Source organism: Stegodyphus dumicola, chromosome 5 (assembly GCF_044657685.1).
Source record: "Stegodyphus dumicola isolate Sdum_Otavi_A_Nest chromosome 5, ASM4465768v1".
Lineage (NCBI taxonomy): Eukaryota > Metazoa > Arthropoda > Arachnida > Araneae > Eresidae > Stegodyphus > Stegodyphus dumicola.
In genome coordinates, this window is record NC_140772.1 from 147500909 (window position 1) to 147520436 (window position 19528).

Below are 19528 nucleotides of genomic sequence, written 5' to 3' on the forward strand. Positions count from 1 at the left end.
TGTCAAGCATAATAATAATAATTTATTGCTTAAATAACTGAAGTACTCAAAAAGCTTTAAGATCATTCTCAGTTCTCTTCATTAGTTTCAAATCATCGGAGAAACAGTTACATGTAATTTTTCCACAGACTTTCCAAATCGGTGCCTTTCATTCTCTCAGCAAATTTCTCATCCATACGTCTGCTCTGATCCTCAGAAAAGTAATTTTTCCAGTCGCCAATGATTCCCTTTCGTACGAAATAGCTGTTCTCTTCTTTCTCCCTAGAAATTTTCTCCAGACTTGGATGCACAAAAGAAATGAGCACCTTCTTCAAATGGCTGGTCATAGAAGAATTCATTATTTCTTCTTTAGACATTGACATGAATTGCTCCACCTGTTTATTTACTGTGTTTTTCATGTAATTAAAACTGCTGAATTTTATAATGTTATTCAATATTTCTGGATCATTTCGAAGGGTTTCTGCATATGAAGAGTCATCGATGAACGATGCTATTTTTAAAATGGCACCAGTTATATCTTCTTTCATTTCCTCATAAGTCAAGAAAAGTACATTGGAATCATTCCTATAAAAAGATGCAGAGATATAATTTTTAATCGTGATTATTTTAGGACACAGAAATGACACAAAATTTTAATAATTGGAAATAAGGAAATATATATTATTTCTTCCTAGCTATAGGCTGAGTTCTCTTAAACCGAAATTCTTGAATCTAAAATATTGCCTAGACCTACTTGTTAAATGACTCAGGTATTTTATTGAGAATTACTCATGTCTGAATAAGTGATTGCACACCAAAGGTGTGTAGAGGCGAAAATCATTCTAATGTTTTACAGTTATAGATTACTCACACAGATGGCTGAAGTAGTGATACTTTTGCTTTCTGTTAGTTCTGTTAAAGAAATGTAAAGATTTTTTTTCATGTGCTGTTAATGTGCTGTTATTTTCATATCCAGCTGGCAAATTCCTAGCGAGAGTATAATTACTTGTTAGAATGTTCCTGCAACAGAAATCTAACGATTTTTATTGATTTTCCGCTAGTGCCAAAGCAAAAATTTGATAGATGACGATTCTTCACGCTAACGTCGTAGTTGATTGGATATTACCTCCTTCCTAGCAATGCGCTTTTTTTTTTTTTTTTTTTTTTTTTTTTTTTTTTTTTTGACTGCAAAATTGTCAATCAGTCAATCAGTCAATCGTCAATCAGCAAGTATATTACTAAGAAAATAAATAATTTTCTAGTAATACACTTTGAATCATAAATAAAATTTTCACCAAATTAAATTTAATACAATGTTTTAAAAAGCATAATTCAACAATATTTTACGATAATTGTAAAGTTAATAAAATAATTCTATTACTTGTAAATTTTATATTTTACCTCACACAGTACTGAATATTCAGTACATTATATAATGTGCGCTACAACTCACTCAGAATTTTCATTCCGTAAAAATCCCAAAATGTTCGCAAATGATATTTGGAATACTTCAGGGATATCCCCAGGGAATATGTTATGATTTTTGAAGAATATTCCTAGAAATGGTTTCCAATCACAATCCGATTTGAATATTCTTCCAAGCTATTGAAAGAAATGTACTTGAAATATTTTAGCTGTATTTCATAGGACTATAAGGCTCAACACTATAAAAACAATCTCAAATATTCCTAAAAGTGGACCAATCCTGTACAAAGAGCAGTTTAAGATGGTTTCTTGAATAGAAACCCCCAAAAATTCTTTAGATACGGGCATAAAAGCAGATTTGCTGTATGTCTCAGTTTAAATTTTTGGAACATTCCTAAAACATGATTAGAATATTCAAGATTATTCTTTGAATATACATTGCCAATGCTATTCCCAGAAATATTCAAGACTATTCTTTGAACATTTATGGGAGTAGTACTGGCAATTAAAAATAAGCAGATATTGAGATAGTCTGCGTATATTTCATTATATGATTGGAGCATTATGAAATTTCCTATAACATTCTCATATCCTCCCAAGAATATCTTAGCGATATTCTTATGTTGTGCAGGGCATTATCATATTTAAGTGTAGGAAATTTAAAGATATTCCTCTCTTTGTACTTCCTTGTACGAAGTAAAAAGGAAGTATTGTAATCGCGAAAATTTTCAGGCATCATATTTCAACGAAAATCTCCATTTTGACCGCTATCGAATGCAATTTAACGATGTTTTTGCGTGACATCTGTACGTAAGGACAGAATAAAAATAAAAAAAAAAAAAAACACACAAAATTTTAAAATGAATTCTGAAGAGAATTTTTCGTGGCGTCTGTACGTACGTATGTACACTGCTCAAAAAAAAAAAAAAAAAAAAAAAAAAAAAAAAAAAAAATGGGACAGTGCTATATCTCCCGTTCTACTGGGCCGATTGACAAAATTCAAACTGCGTTTTTCATGTCTCGAATGCGCGACTTAGGATATATATTAGATATATATATAGCGCTACTCTAACATAGGTATTTTGACACAAAATCGGACTTTTTCTGAAATATCATGCCAATTTTTTTCCATATTTCGATTCTACGACTCAAATTATACCAGAATACCAAGTTTTGTAAAAATCGTACGAATAGTTTTTAAAATATAAGCTCTCAAAATTTTAGCTCCTCAATGTTAATTGAATTTCGCAAATATTTATTAATATCTCTTTTTTTATTAAACTTTTTTGATTTTTTCTCTCACATTTCGAAATTTAGGTTCATTCCAAATAAAATTTACCCATTTTTTGTGTTTTACTTTTTTAAATTTCTATTTTTAAATAATTTTTATAAATTTTTCGAAAAAACTTTTGAATTATAACCTATAAAATTTTTATCATCATCTTAAAGTAGGAGTATTTTTAAGCATATTGGCAAAAAATTAGACTTTTTTATTCAGAATTTTCTAAGATATATACGAATTTACATATTTTCGCGTTTTGAAATTTGGGATATTTTTTTTGAGCGATAATAATGCCAAATGTGGTCTACGTATTTTTGTTACAGTGAATTGCCACAGCTATTTTTAACCTTAAATTTCAAGTAAAATTTTACGGAGAATTAATTATATAACATTTTTCCCTCAATGATGCGTAATAAATATTTATTAATAATATATGAAAAGCTATTTTTTTAAATTATAGATGATATTATTCAAATTTTTAACTATTTTTTTTAATTTCTCTCTATCTTAAAAAAATAAATAAATAAATAAATAAAAATAAGAGTAAATTTTTGTAAGAGTAAATTTTTACCTTCGGCGTTTTATCGTCTGCTACCTCACTTCGTTTAAATCAAATTGTCTAAAACTGAGAATTTTCGTTTGATGTTTATTTGAATTTTATGACATTAACTGCATAACTCATTTCTAAACAAACTGTTGCTTTTGAAGTGGCTGAAAGAGAGGCTGATACTAGCATCCATATTTTTAAAGCACAGTATACTTTTATAAAAACATAAGATTTAGAATAATCATTTTTATAAAAGTCAAATTATGATATAAACATGCAACCCTCTAGAGACTCTCAATTAATGGAAGTTCAATGGCTATGCAGAAATGATCTGCAGCTACTTAATGGCTGGATAAGTCAGCAGATGCTTTGGACAAGTAAGAATAATTATATAAACGACACCCAACATTCTGGATTCAATTAACAACGATACGATGTTTATTAAATGAATTTAAGAAGTTTTAAAACATAAAAAATCAACTCATTTTTTTTATCCTAAAATGTATTTTTGTGCGTAGCGTATTTTCATTATATCCTTAAAATTCTAATTTAGAATGTAATTGTCAAGAACTGAATCCTAATCATCAGTAATATAATATATATTTATAACGGTTATTAATAAATCCTTCTTATAAAGTAATTGCAAATATTTCAAAAAACTTTCTGTCTGAATGCAAATACTTTTCTGTTCAAATATTTTTAATTTTATATTAATCAAGATTGCACACGATATTATTTATTTGCACTTCAATTCTTACCGTCAGTTCTAGTAGAAGTAACAAATCAATTATATTTAATTAAGGATTGGATTGGATTATTTAATTATGGCAAAGCACACGAGGGCTATCTGCCTAAAGGGAGGGATGCCTTCGTGGAGGACTTTCTAAGGGAACCTGGCTCGTATACACGTTACACATCGGGAAAACCACGAAAACACCCATGCAACCAGCCCGTTCGCGGGATTCGAACTTCGGACCGAACTACCAGTGATCAGCGTCTTTACCGCTCGGCCGTTTGTGGGCCTTTATGAAATGGAAGGCGATAACTTTATTTAAAATGATAGTCAGAAATACCAAAATGTTTCGAAAAGTTGGATACTTTTTAATATACTTTCAGAATGCTTAAAGAAAAAGAGAAGAAAAATAAATTTTTTCGTAAAATTTAGTATTTGTATTTTTTTTAATTTAAAACTTTTCAATCTTATGATATTTGATTCTTGCGATTTCAAAAATAAAATATTTGACTAAAATATGAATAACATTTTAAGAAACCAAATGTAGGATAAAATTGTGTAAAGCAATGGGCACAATGATAAAACTGTTTAAAGCAGTGTATGCAAGTCATCCTAAGTTAAAATGTCGGTTATACATCTCTCTTATTTATATATATATTTTCTGAACGGAACATTGAAAGGCGTGTAAAACTGTGCTTTACTGTATTTTGTCTTTTAATATAGTATGCAGTTTTCAAACTCATCGTAGTCTGGGTTACAAAGTATTCTTCCGAAAGAAACGCAGTTCAAATAAATAAAATCAAATTCTGGAAAATTGATATTAATAAATATATTTAAAATGCTCAGTTCGAAGGAATAAATAGAAAATTTTAAAACAATTATCTGAAGAGACAATGCAACACAAACAATTAAAATAAAAGTATAAAAATTTAAAAATTACCTAAAATAATAACTATGACGAAAAATATATATGTATAAATAAAACTATTTGAAAAAAAATAAACGCTGCACCTTTATTTACGCAGTTCGAATAGGTAAATAGAAATTTTTAAAACAGTTATTCGAAATAAAAAAACGTGCAACTTAAACAATTAAAATGAAATTCGAAAAAGAAAAAATTACTTAAAATAATAAGTTATAATTAAAAATATAGTATAAAGAATATTATTTCGAAAAAAGGAACGATGGTGACTTTTTTCCCTCTCACGGGAAAGGAAACTAGTTTGCCATATATTAAGAAGTTCGCCAAGTGGCGCAAACTGAAAAAAAAGTGCCAATATAAATTTGTGAATTTCTCCGTAAATTTCGCTCCAAATTTTACAAAATTTCATATTTAGGCGTAATTTGAGTCGTAGAATCGAAATATGTAAAAAAATTGGTATGTTATTTCAGAAAAAGTCCGATTTTGTGTCAAAATACCTATTTTAGAATAGTGCTATATATAAATCTAATATATATCCTAAGTCGCGCTTTCGAGACATGAAGAAAGCAATTTGAATTTTGTCAATCGGCCCAGTAGATCGGGAGATATAGGACTGTCCCAATTTTTTTTTTTTTTTTTTTTTTTTTTTTGAGCAGTGTACGTATCTCGCATAACTCAAAAACGAGTAGCCTCAAAACGTTGAAAGTTTTTATATATAGGACTGCTATAACATGTAGATGTGCACCTCGTATTTTGGTTGCAATCGGCCGCACCAAACGTATATAAATATATGTATATATATTATCCACTTTGTTAACTCGCTCACTGAGCTCACTTTCTTTATTTTTATATGACTGTAAATTGTACATTTTTTGCTTTAAAAATGATTGAATTATGTTGTTCTTGTCTTCCGGTTAAGGTTTTTATGTCTTTAGTAATCTGCATGCAATATTTGTGGAGTTATCAACAATTTAAAAGTTAATTAAGTGCAGGTAAGCCTAATGAATTTTGCAATGGAGGACATGTTTGTTTACGTTTCAAACTTGGCAAAATAGTGGATTTGTTGCCAATCTAGAGAAACTAAGCTTCGCTACAACAAAGATAACGCCTTCTTTTATTATTGCGAATTAAATCACGCTTAATCCATTCTGGAATTTATTCGAGGAAATAAGTGTTTCAGATTTACTTCGTAATTTTTAATATAGATATTTTGAGTTTTATGTATTTGCGCCTTGTCGGGAAGGGAAAACTGAATTAATTGAATGAAAAATGCTGCGTTTGGGAAAAACTGTTTCTATTTTTTAAAATTTTGTTTGCTTAAATTCTTTTATACATTGTTTTAGATTTATTATAGTATTTGAATAGAACATTTGGCAAGGATTAGGTAATTCTTCAAATGATATAAATTTATATGCATTTTGAGTTAATGGAGGAAATGTAACGCTGTGAAGTGAACCTAGCGCCAGAGTGTCGCTGTAGTAAAAAAAATATAATGAATTTTAAAGAGTGCATTTATTCTGTTGTGGTTTATGCGCTATCGACGAAGTAGATTTAATTCAATCCAATACGTTTAAATGAAATGCAAGAAAAAATGCGTATAATTTAATATTCCGTGTAAGTTAGTCATGTGTTGTATACATCAGATTTTTATGTTATGTGTTCAAGATGATGCCGTTTGTATTCCAAAGAGGTTAAATTACAGAGGCTGAATTGTCTTCACTGATTAAATCATTTTAAATAATTTTAAATGATAAGAACCTAAGTTTTCAACTTTCATTAATTTTTCGTAAAAGACACAAGTTTTATGTCATTAATTTGCTTTTTTATTGAGGTATTATGGGAACTGATCGCACGAGTTTCTACATTTATAACAAAATTTTGTAACCGTTAGATAAAATTCTGTGTCCTCAAATTAGGCGTTTTAGTGTTATAACCCCAGGGATTCGTCTACTAGATAAAAACTTCTCATTGAATGATTTTCTGTAGTCGATAAATAACTTACAGTGAAAGTGTCGATCCACTGGCTTGGCTTTTCTTTTCTTTTCGCCATCGACAGAACAGCTGGCCCACTTAGGTGACTTTCAGCCTGTTGGATTCCGTCAATGAAAATTAAAAAAAAAAAAAAAGAAAAAAAAAAAAAAAGAAAGAGCTTAGTACTCTATCCCCCCTATTTAGAGCTTAATGCCGTGTCCTCCGGGGAGTGGGTATGCTAAGTGAGGAGTATTGAAAGAAGGACTAGAACATAGAAAGAAAGTGCATGATGGGGATTGTTGAGACTAAAAAGGGAAAATGCTGACGATCAGTTGGCTTGAACTGCTGTTGCCTGCAAGGCGGTACTGTTATTGCCAAGTATGTATTCATAGTTGTAATACATATTGACAGACATATTGACAGCTACACAATTAATAAATTAAATACAGGTAGCCCTCCTACAACACGGCATCCTGTAACACGGTTTCGCTATAACACGATTCATAAATTGCGAGAAGCCTCCTACAAAACGGTTTTCCAATAACACGGTTTCGCTATAATAAGATAAGAAAATTGAAGCTGCTAGGACGTTTCCTGAAAAATTTCAAAATATTACAGAACAACAAGGGTACACATAAGTTCAAGTTTTCGATGCCGACAAAACTGGGCTTTGGTGGAAAAAAATGCTCAGTAGAACCTTTATATCGAAAAAAGAAAAAAAAAAACAAAATTAATCCCTACTTGATTTAAGGTGTCTAAAAATTGTCTAGCGCTACTTTTGTGCATTATGACTTTGGACTTAATGATAAAAACCCTTGTTAGTTTATAGATCTTTAAATATTCGTGTTCTTAAAGGTATAAATAAAAACACTTTACCTGTATATTGGAAACCAAATCCAAGAGCTTGAATAGCTGGGAATATATTTAAAGATTGGTTTTTAAATTGTTTTGTGCCAGACGCTGAACGTTATTTAAGGCAGAAAAATTTGAACTTCAAGACGCTTATTACTATTAGATAATGTTCCATGTCACCCACAAGATTTGAATCATCCCAATGTCAAAATACTGTTCCTACCACCTAACACTACTTAGTTTCTCCAACCATTGGATCAAGGTATTATTTATACCTTTGGAAGCATATTACATAAAAAGATCATTACGGTAGATTTTAGACGTAACTATTTCAAAATCGATTAATGTAATGGAAGCTTGGAAGACATTTTCATTCAAAAACTGAATCCACATCGTATCTTTGTCGTTGAAAGAACTGAAAGCATCAATGTTAAATGCATGTTAGAAGAAGATATGGCCTTCTTCAGTTGAAATAGAAAACACTCAGAAAATGAAATTGGTGGCATATTAGAACTTGCTAAATCAATCGGAGGCGAATGTTTTGTGAACATGGCTCTTGAGGACGTTCAAGATTTATTAACGGAAGAAGAAAGTGATGAAGGTTTGATAGAGATGGCATCCGAAGCTGTAAATCATATCGATTCTGAGGACATTAGGATTGATGAAGACTGCGAAGTTAATAACTTAACATTAAAAAAATTAAAAGAAGGCCCACGCTTAGCTGAAAATCTCGAGCTATTTTTCTTGAGTGCAGACCCTTCCGCTGAAATAAGCCGAAATTCAAAAGGGAGCTGAAAAACTGTCTAGCTCTATATCGAGAAATTTAAAATGGCCCACTAAGAACTAGTAAGCAAAGTAAAATTACAGATTTTTAAAGAGAGAAGAAAATGCCAGAACTTTAAATGCAGAAAGAAATTCTGAAAGTGAAAACGATCTAATTCCACCGAAAAAACGTTCTCTGTTGATTATACTGAGCAATGACAATCAAGAAAGTTATTAAGCTAAAGTTGCGTTAAATTAAAATATGTAATATTTTTTGTTTTGTGTTGTACATATATATATATATATATATATTTAATAAAATTTAAGTTGTAAGTTTTTTATGTGTAATTTTAAAAAATATTTGTTTTTAATAAATTTTCGAAACGTAAACCCTCTTTTTATACTGGCTCTGGGTCTCATACAACACGGTTTCACACAACACGGCATTTTCTAGGAACCTATCTACCGTGTTATACGAGGGTTACGAGGTTAGGTGTTTAATATATACATATTAAATACTTAAATGATGCTGTAGATGCTACATTACCAAGATCTTAGACACGGTTACAGATGAAAAGATAAAATCTAAACAAATACTTAACAAATCATGAAATACATTAAATGAGTGCTTGTTTAATCATAGCAGTAAACATTTTTAAAAGCAAAACAAAATAAAACGAAAAAACATAGATAAATTAATATATGTACAGAGGATTCGGACGGCACGGTGTCGGAGGAAAGTAATCGAGAAGTCAGTCCAGGCGTGTTAGCAAAGTTAGTACAGTGTCTAATGCGGTTGAGGGCATATTTATTCTTATTTGTATTCTTGATCCATGCCGGCATATTGATTACAGCGAATTTTTTTAAGTGCGAATTCGTTCTACTGGGTTAGCTAACTAAGATCTTCCAAACTCAGTTTTATTGATAAATATCTGAACACCAAACTACAGCGCTCCACTCCCGTACCAAGAAGCCCACCAGCCGCTGAATGATAAAGTAGGTAGTTCTAGCTGGGATCAAATCCTGTCGAACGGGCTGTCTGCAGGGTTGATTTTTGTGTTTTTTTCCGTGTGTAACATGGGTACGAGTCGGTTTCCTTTAAGAAATTTCTCCACGAAGACGTCATTAACCATAGGCAGGCAGCTCTCGAGTTGCTTTGCCCTAATCAATTAATCTAACTTAACCTAACCCCTCCCCAGAGTTTCCAAGGTCTTGGAGTCTGTCTTCGAAAATAGTGGGTTTGAGTCCTGTAGGTGGGTTTGAAATCCCATTCTGATTTATTCCATGGAAAGACACTGTGATGCCTGTATGTCATGTTGTGGGGATCATACGACACCTCAAGGGAAAAAATTTCTCTAGAAGAAAAAAGAAAGAAGAAATCCATCCTAACCCTTTGATAGGAAAAATTTGTGCAAAATCGGGTAAGATGCAAATTTTTCATATATCGACATCATCCTGATAAAACTATAGCTTAAGCAATTTGGGTTATTAACATGTTTACAAAATACTGTTGTAAAATTTTAAATAAGCAATCATATGAGATTCAGAAAGGAATTAATCCCTTTCACATTAATTCGTATGAAAGAAATTTTTTCGGCTTACGAAGATTTCGGCTGATAAACAGCACTCAAGAACGAATTAAATTCCTGGACTGAAGTCCCACTCTAATATGTATTTCTGTTTGTACATCAGACGCTGCGTGTAACTTCAGTTATTTTATTACCCTGTGTGCCAGTATGCTGCAAAAGGCAACTGAAATTTCTTTTTAAAAAAATTATTTGCCTTTTTATTGCAAATTCTTTAAAAAAAGCTTGAATAAGAGATGCTAGTGTAAATATTCATTTATCTCATTTCCGCTTATGAACGGTACAATTTCTTAGCTATGTGCTTATCTTTAAAAGCGATCGGATTTCATCCAAGCAAGCCTCAAACTGGCAGTCTTCTGTTTGTGTATTGCCACACACACACAAAAAAAGGTATGAAGGTCATTATTCAAGTCGCAAAGAAGAAGCTCAAAATTCCACGCCACAGAATTTAAAGCGTTTAAAAATAAAGCTGATAACGATAGTTAACAAGCTGATAACGATAATGATAGTAATTTTGATGCATGTTCTTATATAGAAATATTTAGATTGCATTGATGGCAATATGCATATGCTTGCAAATTTCAAAACCTTAGTACCGTTTAGGATAAAACAAGATAAATATGGAAACATAGTAATACTTGCTTTGTTATTAAACTTGTTATTATTTTAAAAATCCTTAGCAGAAATAAACAGAAAATTATGAAACATCCATTAATTGATTAGATTAAAGCATGGCGTAACAAATTCTAAGATAATTCTATTGTTTATGAATTTGCATTAAACAATGATTTTAAATGCGAATTTATTTAAAACCATAAGAATAATATTCATGTAGGAAGTGAAAAGAAGGAATTTATAATTTTTAGTTATCACATAAAAAGATGAAATCGAATTGAGGAAGTTGAATGCGATTCCAACAGTTCACGAAAGCTGGATTTGTGGTACATAGCTACTACAATCTTCTATCTTGTCTTCGATTTTGAAAATGTTTTATTTACTTTAAGATTACTATAATCATAAGATTACGCAAAGCAAATTTAATATTTAAATTCTTTCCATTTGTCTAAAAGTTTTCTGTTTTATTTTATAATTAAAAACCTTAGTAAGTTTTATAATTAAACTAAAACGTTTTTTAAGGTAATTGCTAATTTTAATGCTTGAAAATAAGAATATGAAACTTCTTACGTAACGAAATGGAGAGATACCGTAATTCAACATTCGTAATGACTAGTCAAATATCCTGATAATCAAACATCCCTAACAACTGAAGATGTTCTTATAAACATTTAATTACACGATTGTTACTGCCCCAAAATGTTGATATAAAATCTCAAATTCAAAATACACTCTTAAAAATTTAAAAACAGCTGTTGTTTTTGTAGGAAACGTTGTAAGGATCTTAGGTTTTACTAATGTTTATTTTATTTTAAAACTTTACTATCCTGTCTTATTTTTCACTTCCAGAATTAAACGCGTTAGCTTATTTATGCAAATTTTACTTGCTAACGCATAAGTATTTAAGTTGTGGCTTTTCGTCTAGAGCAGAGTTAGATAGAGAAAAAGTAAGCCGCCTTGTCACTGCATTCCGCGCGAGTTTACAATCAACTGCTGTCCGCCTTTAAGGCCAGAGGTTTAATCCTCTTGATATGTTAAAACATATTGCAGTTTTCGGCAGTTTGCGTACCACATACGTAATTATTCAAAAGGCCAGTCTTAGTGTTAGGCATTTGTGTAAACTATTCAAAGTTAGTTCTTATTTAAATTTTAGTTAGTAGTTTTATATTTTTACGTTCAGACCACAAGTGGTTGGTCTCTGTATCCCGAAGTGCGGGAGCACCTCTAATATTGTGGAAAATAAAGGGTAAAGTTAACCCTTCCCGCTTTGTGTCGTCCATTCCACACGTATTTGAACATAGATTGAGTACGTTCCCTGTTCCCATTCAGGACACGTCATGTTCACAAAGCAGATCAAGAGACATACAAGTCCTACTAAAGTGTGCTATTACAAAGAGACCATTAGAGAAACGAGAAATTTTAGAAAGCTGCATTTTGTTTTTCCTCGGTATTTACGAAGAAGCTATAATAGAATCTGCTTAACAGCATATTGAGGAATGGATAAGACATGCGATTTTCACTTTGTCTACTTATTCCAGTTTCATTTTGGTGCATGAAATTAGTGTCGCCCAGACGGAGACGGTATAAGTGATTAGGGGAGCTTACTGCGGTACCGAATGGCCCGGGTTCCAATCCCAGAGAAGACTTGGATGTTTGTAAATGCGTAGTGTCCATGCGGCATGGGGGCACTCTAAATATGCGGCTAGCCGAAAGTTCTCTCGTCTGATTTGGTGAAAGGAGAGAGACAAGTGACAAGTGACGGAGGACGCGGGCACTGTCCCTTTACCATTAGGTTAATCGGTATAGCACCGCGTCCACCTCTGTCTAGAGACAATACCAAAAAGAGGAGATCTACACATGAGAGGCCCCCGGCGCCGAAGCCCAACGTCGGATCCAGGCCCCCGTGCCGTTCACTACCCAAAGAGCCACTGGGAATTTATTAAAAATCAAATAAAAATTACATGTCTAAACAAGGGTTAATAATGACAAAAGAAATAATAAACATAAATATTATATGAGATAATATTAAATATGCTTAAGTTAGCCAGATATAATAAGAAATGGTTGAAATAGTAAGTAACTATATGATAATAATTAAATACAATAAATATGGAATTATAAATAAATATGGAATACAAGAAGAATTATAATAACATAAAGGTTTTAACATGGGGGAACGGCACCAAGAAGGCATGAACGTTACAAATAGCATTACAAGTATTGAAGTACCAAGGACATTAAAGGTTGGAAATTAACATTCCAAGCAGGCATGAACGTTACAAATAGCATTACAAGTATTGAAGTACCAAGGACATTAAAGGTTGGAAATTAACATTCCAAGTGGGTAACCCGAACCACCCTCGGGATGCTCTCCCTCAAAACTGGGATAGAAAATAGAAGTCCAACCTCTCTTTGGAGTGCGGCGTGGCAACTATTCTTCCAAGTAATATGGACACAACAACATGAAATCAGTAACAAACTAATACGTAGAAAAGAATATTTTGAGAAATCATTACTAAAGTTAATTACTTTGTAATTACCTGTGAGCATACCAACCAAGAACGTGATCAAAATAATCACCGTAATCTATGTTCCCGGAAATGAAAAGTTCGAAACAATCATTAAAAGTTCCAGTGAAGCCATAAAAAGGGAAATTTTTCATGTGGTGGAAATAAGAAACGCAGCAATCTTTAGGATTTCTGGCTACATAAATATACTTCGTTTTATCCGACTTTGGAATCAGATGATAAGGAAGATGGAATTTGATGGCATTAGGTCTTGGCATCTCCTCTGCAGCACTCGCACCTATAATTATTTTAAAATAATAAGAAATATGAAAACGCGGCGAAACATTAACTCAGCACAAAAAATAATTTTTGTATCAAATGTGATTATTATCGAAGAAAACTCTAAACTCTATAAATTATTTTGTTTGCTTGTAGAAATTTCCATTTTTCAGATTTATATGCGTTTGAAAGGAGTTTTTGGAAGATGATATGTTAAAAGCCTTATAATTATTTTTTATATCTAGCACTTTTATTAAATTAATAAGATTTTGTATGAAGAATTGGTTTAAGAACTTGTTTCAATATTTTACGTCATGCAACAGGTTTCATCTAAGCGATTACTGTATTTTAGTGTTAAATTTCAATGAAATTCCTTTATTACATTACAGCATGGATTGTGTTTCGTTGCATTTGAATCACTTTTAGTTATTAGTACTTTAAATGCAATAGGTAATTAAATGCTGAAAGTCTAATCGTTTCGATCTCTTTTAAGAAACAATACTTGAAACGGTGGGATATTCCCATCACTTGTTTAGGATCGTATAGTTTCTTTTATGGGCGGATCGGGTAAAGGATAAATAGATCAAAGTTCTCGACACATTTCAGTTTTCTAATGGCATACACACTAATGGCACTATGTATGGTTACACAGTACAGTAAGATGCATGTATCTTTGCAAACAAAATTTGCAAAGGACAGTAAATGTTTTTTACATATTACGTCTTACGGTACAAGCTCGTGATCGAATCTCATAATTTATTACTTTTAACAGGAAATATGACATTGAAAACACTTAGATTTTATAAATTAAAGATGTAGCTTGACTTATTTTCTGAAAAACAGTTTGCATTGTATGAAAATGTATCTTAGTTATTGTGTAATTATATGAGGCCCGAGTGGTTAATGGATATATTCAAAAAAGCAATACCTGTCGCATCAAGATAAGGACTTGCAGAGTGAAACTCGATTTGCGATTTCGGAGGTTGTCCTTTGCTGAAGATAAGAATGAGTATATTTTGTGTCCATGTCGTTCCACATTTGGGATAAGTTACGATGAAAACATCGTCATCTCGAGGTTTATAACTAAGTGCGGATCGGAAAGCTTCATCAGAAAGGAATCCAGGAATCTGAAGCCCTTCCACAGTCTGGGAAAATGTCATTGTTGATGAGCGTTTGGACATAGTGATTTTCTAAAACTATACAAAAGAAAAATTTGAAATTTATTAATAATATAAAAAAGAGTTTATGCTTTGTAATAAATGAAAAAATTAAACTTTTTCAATTTACCTAAAGTGCACAATTTCAAAGAATTTTCGTGTATTTTGAGTAAAATATTTTTGTGATATTGCGATGATAAAGAATGCATTGACTTGCTTATAAATTTGTAACCTATTCTTCCTTACCAAAAAATAAACTAATATTTTCTTTCCGAACATCTCCGAAATTTCTAATAATTATAATGTAGCATGATAGAGCATTAAAATTTAATTAATCCAAGTAAGCCACTGCTTACTAGTTTCTGATCTGCAGCTTAAAGTCCTAGTTCGGTTGTTTACTTCTTTGTACGAAGTAAAGTAAATATCACAATCACGAAAAATTTTGGGCATCACATATATTTCAACAGAAATATCCATTTCGACAGTTCCTGAATTCATTTGGACGACTTTTTTCATGACGTCTGTACGTCCGGACAGAATAAAGATCTGTTTTATCCAAACAGATTGTAAAATTGATTTAAATGGATTCAAAAGAGATTTTTTTGTGACATCTGTACGTACGTGCCTACTTACGTATGTATGTATGTATATGGAATACCTCAAAAACGATTAGCCGTAGAAGGACGAAATCTTGTATATGGGACTGCTATAACATATAGTTTTTCACCTGCCTTTTTTTTATTAAAAACGGATGAACGAAATGTACATATCTAAAGACATAGCTAGCCATAGATATAGATATATAGATATACTATTTTACACACTCTCACACGCTTAAACGTCCTTTCGCAATCGTTGCTCGCAATCGTATAATTTCAATTACAAGAATTGTTTAAAATTACTAAAACATTCGATAATGTCAAATAAAAAAATACAAATAACGAAAATAACGAAATCTAACTCTTAATGCTATCTCTCGTATCATTATTTGGGAGAGTTTTATACCCGTTAAGAAAAAACAAAAATGTAAGAAGTTTGACTCCCGTAAGATAAAACTTGATAGAAATGTTTAATTTTGAAATTGCAATTTTGATGCTATTTTCAACTTGTCTTGAGAAATCGGTTAATAAAGTTAGAATAATTCGAGGGAATAAGTTTAAATAAAGTGCAACAAAAACAATCTGTACAATTTTGTAAGCTGCAGGAATAAGTCGTGTGGTGTCCAAATCAGATTTTTTTAATTTAAATTTTACTTAATTGCATTTAGTAAATTTACTGCTAAAAATGAAGGCAAGTCATTGGAAGATTTTATTTCTGTCTCGGTATTTCTGATAATAACTTTAATCTTGAAGATCGACTGCATTCTGGAGGACAGGTCATGATTAATCGACTGAGATTTACTCGTTTATTTTATTTATTTATTACATGCCCCTACGTTAAGCACTACATGGCAAGGAAGGGATGACTCTTAGAGAATTTTTAAGGAAAACTGGCTCGTATTTACGTTACGCATGGGGAAAAACAACAAAACCGCCAAGTAAGCTTCAGTTGGGGAGGGTCTGTTCACCCGCCGTTAACTTCCCCACTATGCCTTTTCTACGGTGTTTTATCACAGTATCAAATAGGTCAATATCCCCCTTATAAATTTAGTTATAATCTGTTAATATGAGTACGACATTGACAAATAAAGTACTGAAATCCATTTTTGATGATAAGCTTAAAGAATACAAGAGATTTTATAAACGTTTAGCACTTTAAAAAAAATAGTAATTATTGCGATAACCATTTAACTAAAAAATACACTGGTGTGCAAAAATTAAGGACGAGACGGTATCAGGGTCAAAGTTCCTTCTTACCTTCTTCGGGAACATACAAGGACCTGACTCGGAACAGCGAGCTTACTAAAGCTATGTTCACTAATTGTGGTAAGTAGACAGGATACAGACGAAGGGTATACAAAACCCTTTATTTTTCTCTATATACTCTTCCTTACTTCGGAATACACTGACCCGCTACTTGGGGTCTAACGTAAAAGTATAAAAATAAAACTAAACTCTAATTTAACTTTAGAATAATAAACGTGGAAGATTGGCTTTAAATTAACAGGAAGCGTATGTAGTACAGAGACTGTGAACACTACAATACGTTTAAATTTATCAAGAGGATTAAAACCTCTGGCCTGGAAGGCAAACAGCAACTAAGTAACTTCTAAGGTAAGCGGCCTGCTTTGACTCACTGCTTCCTCTCTCTCGCTTGGCAAAAAGCCACAACTTAAATACTTGGCGTTCGCCAGACAAACTTTGCATAAAAACCTTAACGCTTATAATTCTGGCCGGAAGTAGAAAATAAGAAGTGATAGTAAAGATTTAAAATAAAATAAACGTTAGTAAAACTTAAGATCCTTACATACTTCCCGCCAGAGTTAATTAGTTTGAAACTGAGGTCTAAAACGACCTTGTTGAAAACTTTTAGCTCTAGAATCTAACGCGAGGCCAATCTTTTACAAATATTTTTCGCTAGAAACTAGAAATTTAAAAGAAAGAAATTTTTTTTTACAATAGCAGCTCCCAGGATATACAACAATTTTTTTTCATCTGTACTGCATCTAAACAGGAGCTTTTATTCAATTCTGGTTCCTTCCAGAGATCTGGAAGGAAAACTAGTTTAATGAAATGTTACACAATGAAATGGCAAGTAACATATACAATCATACTTCTCTTAACATTCTTATTTCATTCATGACTATTTTAATTATCTCTCCCCGTGCTCTCTGACATGTGTTGTAAAAGAACACCAAACACGAATGTGTTTCTGTCTACGTATTCCACACTTCCGCCTACAATCAAAACACTAACGTGTTAAAATTCAACATAACAAGACCTCTTAACACACCCTAATTTCAACTCTAAACCCTGAGGTACTATTCTAAAAGTGGCTAACTCTAAAGTGTAGCGTCAGAGAGCCTAACTACATCGTTCAACCTTTAACTCATATTCGCCATGCTTTAGTCTTTTTACAGTCACACGAATAAAAAAAAATTTAACATTCACTTTTACAATATCACGGTATTTCTTAACATTTAAAATAACAGTTCACATTGTATATAAGAACATATCAACATGCCGTTAATTTTACACATTTGAAAACATACATTAGTAGTACATTGTTAACTTCTATTCTTTTCAAAGCAAGTGCCAATTCTTTCTACATTGAAATACTACATTTCAAAAAGTCTTTCAGACTAAAACTTCTCTCTTGCTAGAATGTTTTAAATAAAATTTATACAATAACATTTTACAATATTTAAGTCTTTACACAACGCTATTATACATCAACTTTAGTTTTACGCGCGAGTAATTGAAAAACACAATATCAAAATCGGTAACAACTGATTTCTCGCCCTTTTGGCGATAAAGGTAGACCTCGCATGAGGTAAAAACTTCTTGAAATCTGCCACTTGCAGTAAGAATGAAAGATTAACTTAAGTTTGCAAAGTAACATAAAATTTTACTTATCTTTGTGATATTCGGACATCCTTTTCTGGGCCCAGTCTTTAAAGGTATTGCAGATAGTAGTTTGATTTATCCTCCTTCTTGTACGGGCTCGCCCTTCAGTGCTTTCCTCTGGAAGCTTCATTTTTCACCAGTTCGGCCACCCTTGAATACCTTCTTTTTCTCCTCTGCTTGTGGTCTTGGCCGTTTGATGGCAGCTGGTCTTGGCGGAACCGGGAAACTTCTGTCGTGTTCCTGCTTGGACCTCGTTGCTGGCCGTTCAAATTTTCCTTGTACTTTTTCCTCCGCCGTTGATGGCCCTTCCGCAGTTCGGCGACTTTTGCTGCGTAGAGTCCTGTCTGATGAGTAGATCTTTCGTTTGGGAGCCGGGTTATAGTTGCCGTCATTTCTCCTGGTTCTCTTCACATACGTCGTTCTTCTCCCTTCTTCATTCTGGGGGTGTTCGTGAACTCTCTTTTCTGGACGGTGGAACGGCTTCTTTTTCTTGCTACCTTCAATTTTTTCCGCGGGGCAATTTTCTTTTCACTTGCTCCTGCCTCTTATTGGCTTGCCCTTGTACTTGCCGTTTTTCCACCTCTGGAGCTTGTGCCTGCGGTGTCTGCCGTGCCGGATCCTGCAAAAGATCTGAAAATATTTGCATTTTATTACGATCGAAGTAGGGCTTGATTTGATCAATGTTTGCGGAGCAGGTTTCACCATTTCTGGCTTTTAACACTACTACAGCGTGAGTTATTTTTTCTATAACATATGGTCCTTCAAATCGTGGAAAAAATTTGGCAGTCTTATCTTCTGGTGCTGAAGAAAGTGAATGCTTAATTTTTAAAACTTCATCCCCTACTTTATAAGTTACTCCCCGTCGTTTCAAATCATAATAGAGCTTCTGTTTTCTTTGTGCTACTTCCGTATTCTTCTTTGCTTCCTTAATTAATTTTTCTATATCACCCCTTTTAAATTCTGGGGCTCTTTGTTGCACATAAAATAATTTATCTAACGGCGTTATAATCTTTCTGCATAAAATTAACTCAGCAGGAGTTTTGCCCGTTGTATCATGTTTTGCGGTCCTAAGGGCGAAAGCAAATTCATTGACATAGTTATCCCAGCTTTTATGAAAATTTTTAACATAACTACGGATAATTTTCACTATATTTCTATTGACCCGTTCCGCTATATTTGATTGCGGACGATATGGGACCATTTTTAAATGACGTATGCTCAGTTTTTGGCACATGTCTTCAAATACATTACTTACAAATTGAGGACCATTATCCGATATAACTTTTAGGGGCGCCCCGTATTTTAAAATATATTTATTTAAAATAGAATCAGTAACTAATTTCGCGGAGGCTCGTTTTAAGGGAACAATTTCGGTCCATTTACTAAAATGATCAACCAAAACAAG

The 19528-nt window shown here is 32.4% G+C and overlaps 1 protein-coding gene across 1 annotated transcript in view; it reads right to left on the reverse strand.

Moving 5' to 3' along the window:
* LOC118195024 (amine sulfotransferase-like) overlaps window positions 1–19528 on the reverse strand; it is a 41585-nt gene continuing 22057 nt past the window's right edge. Inside the window, exons 2-4 of the mRNA XM_085817179.1 lie at window positions 14389–14656; window positions 13215–13479; window positions 1–564 (exon numbers count right to left, since the gene is read on the reverse strand). Of these exons, the coding sequence (XP_085673305.1) occupies window positions 108–564; window positions 13215–13479; window positions 14389–14641 (975 nt within the window). The 5' untranslated portion in view covers window positions 14642–14656 and the 3' untranslated portion in view covers window positions 1–107. The remainder of the gene's footprint in view (window positions 565–13214; window positions 13480–14388; window positions 14657–19528) is intronic.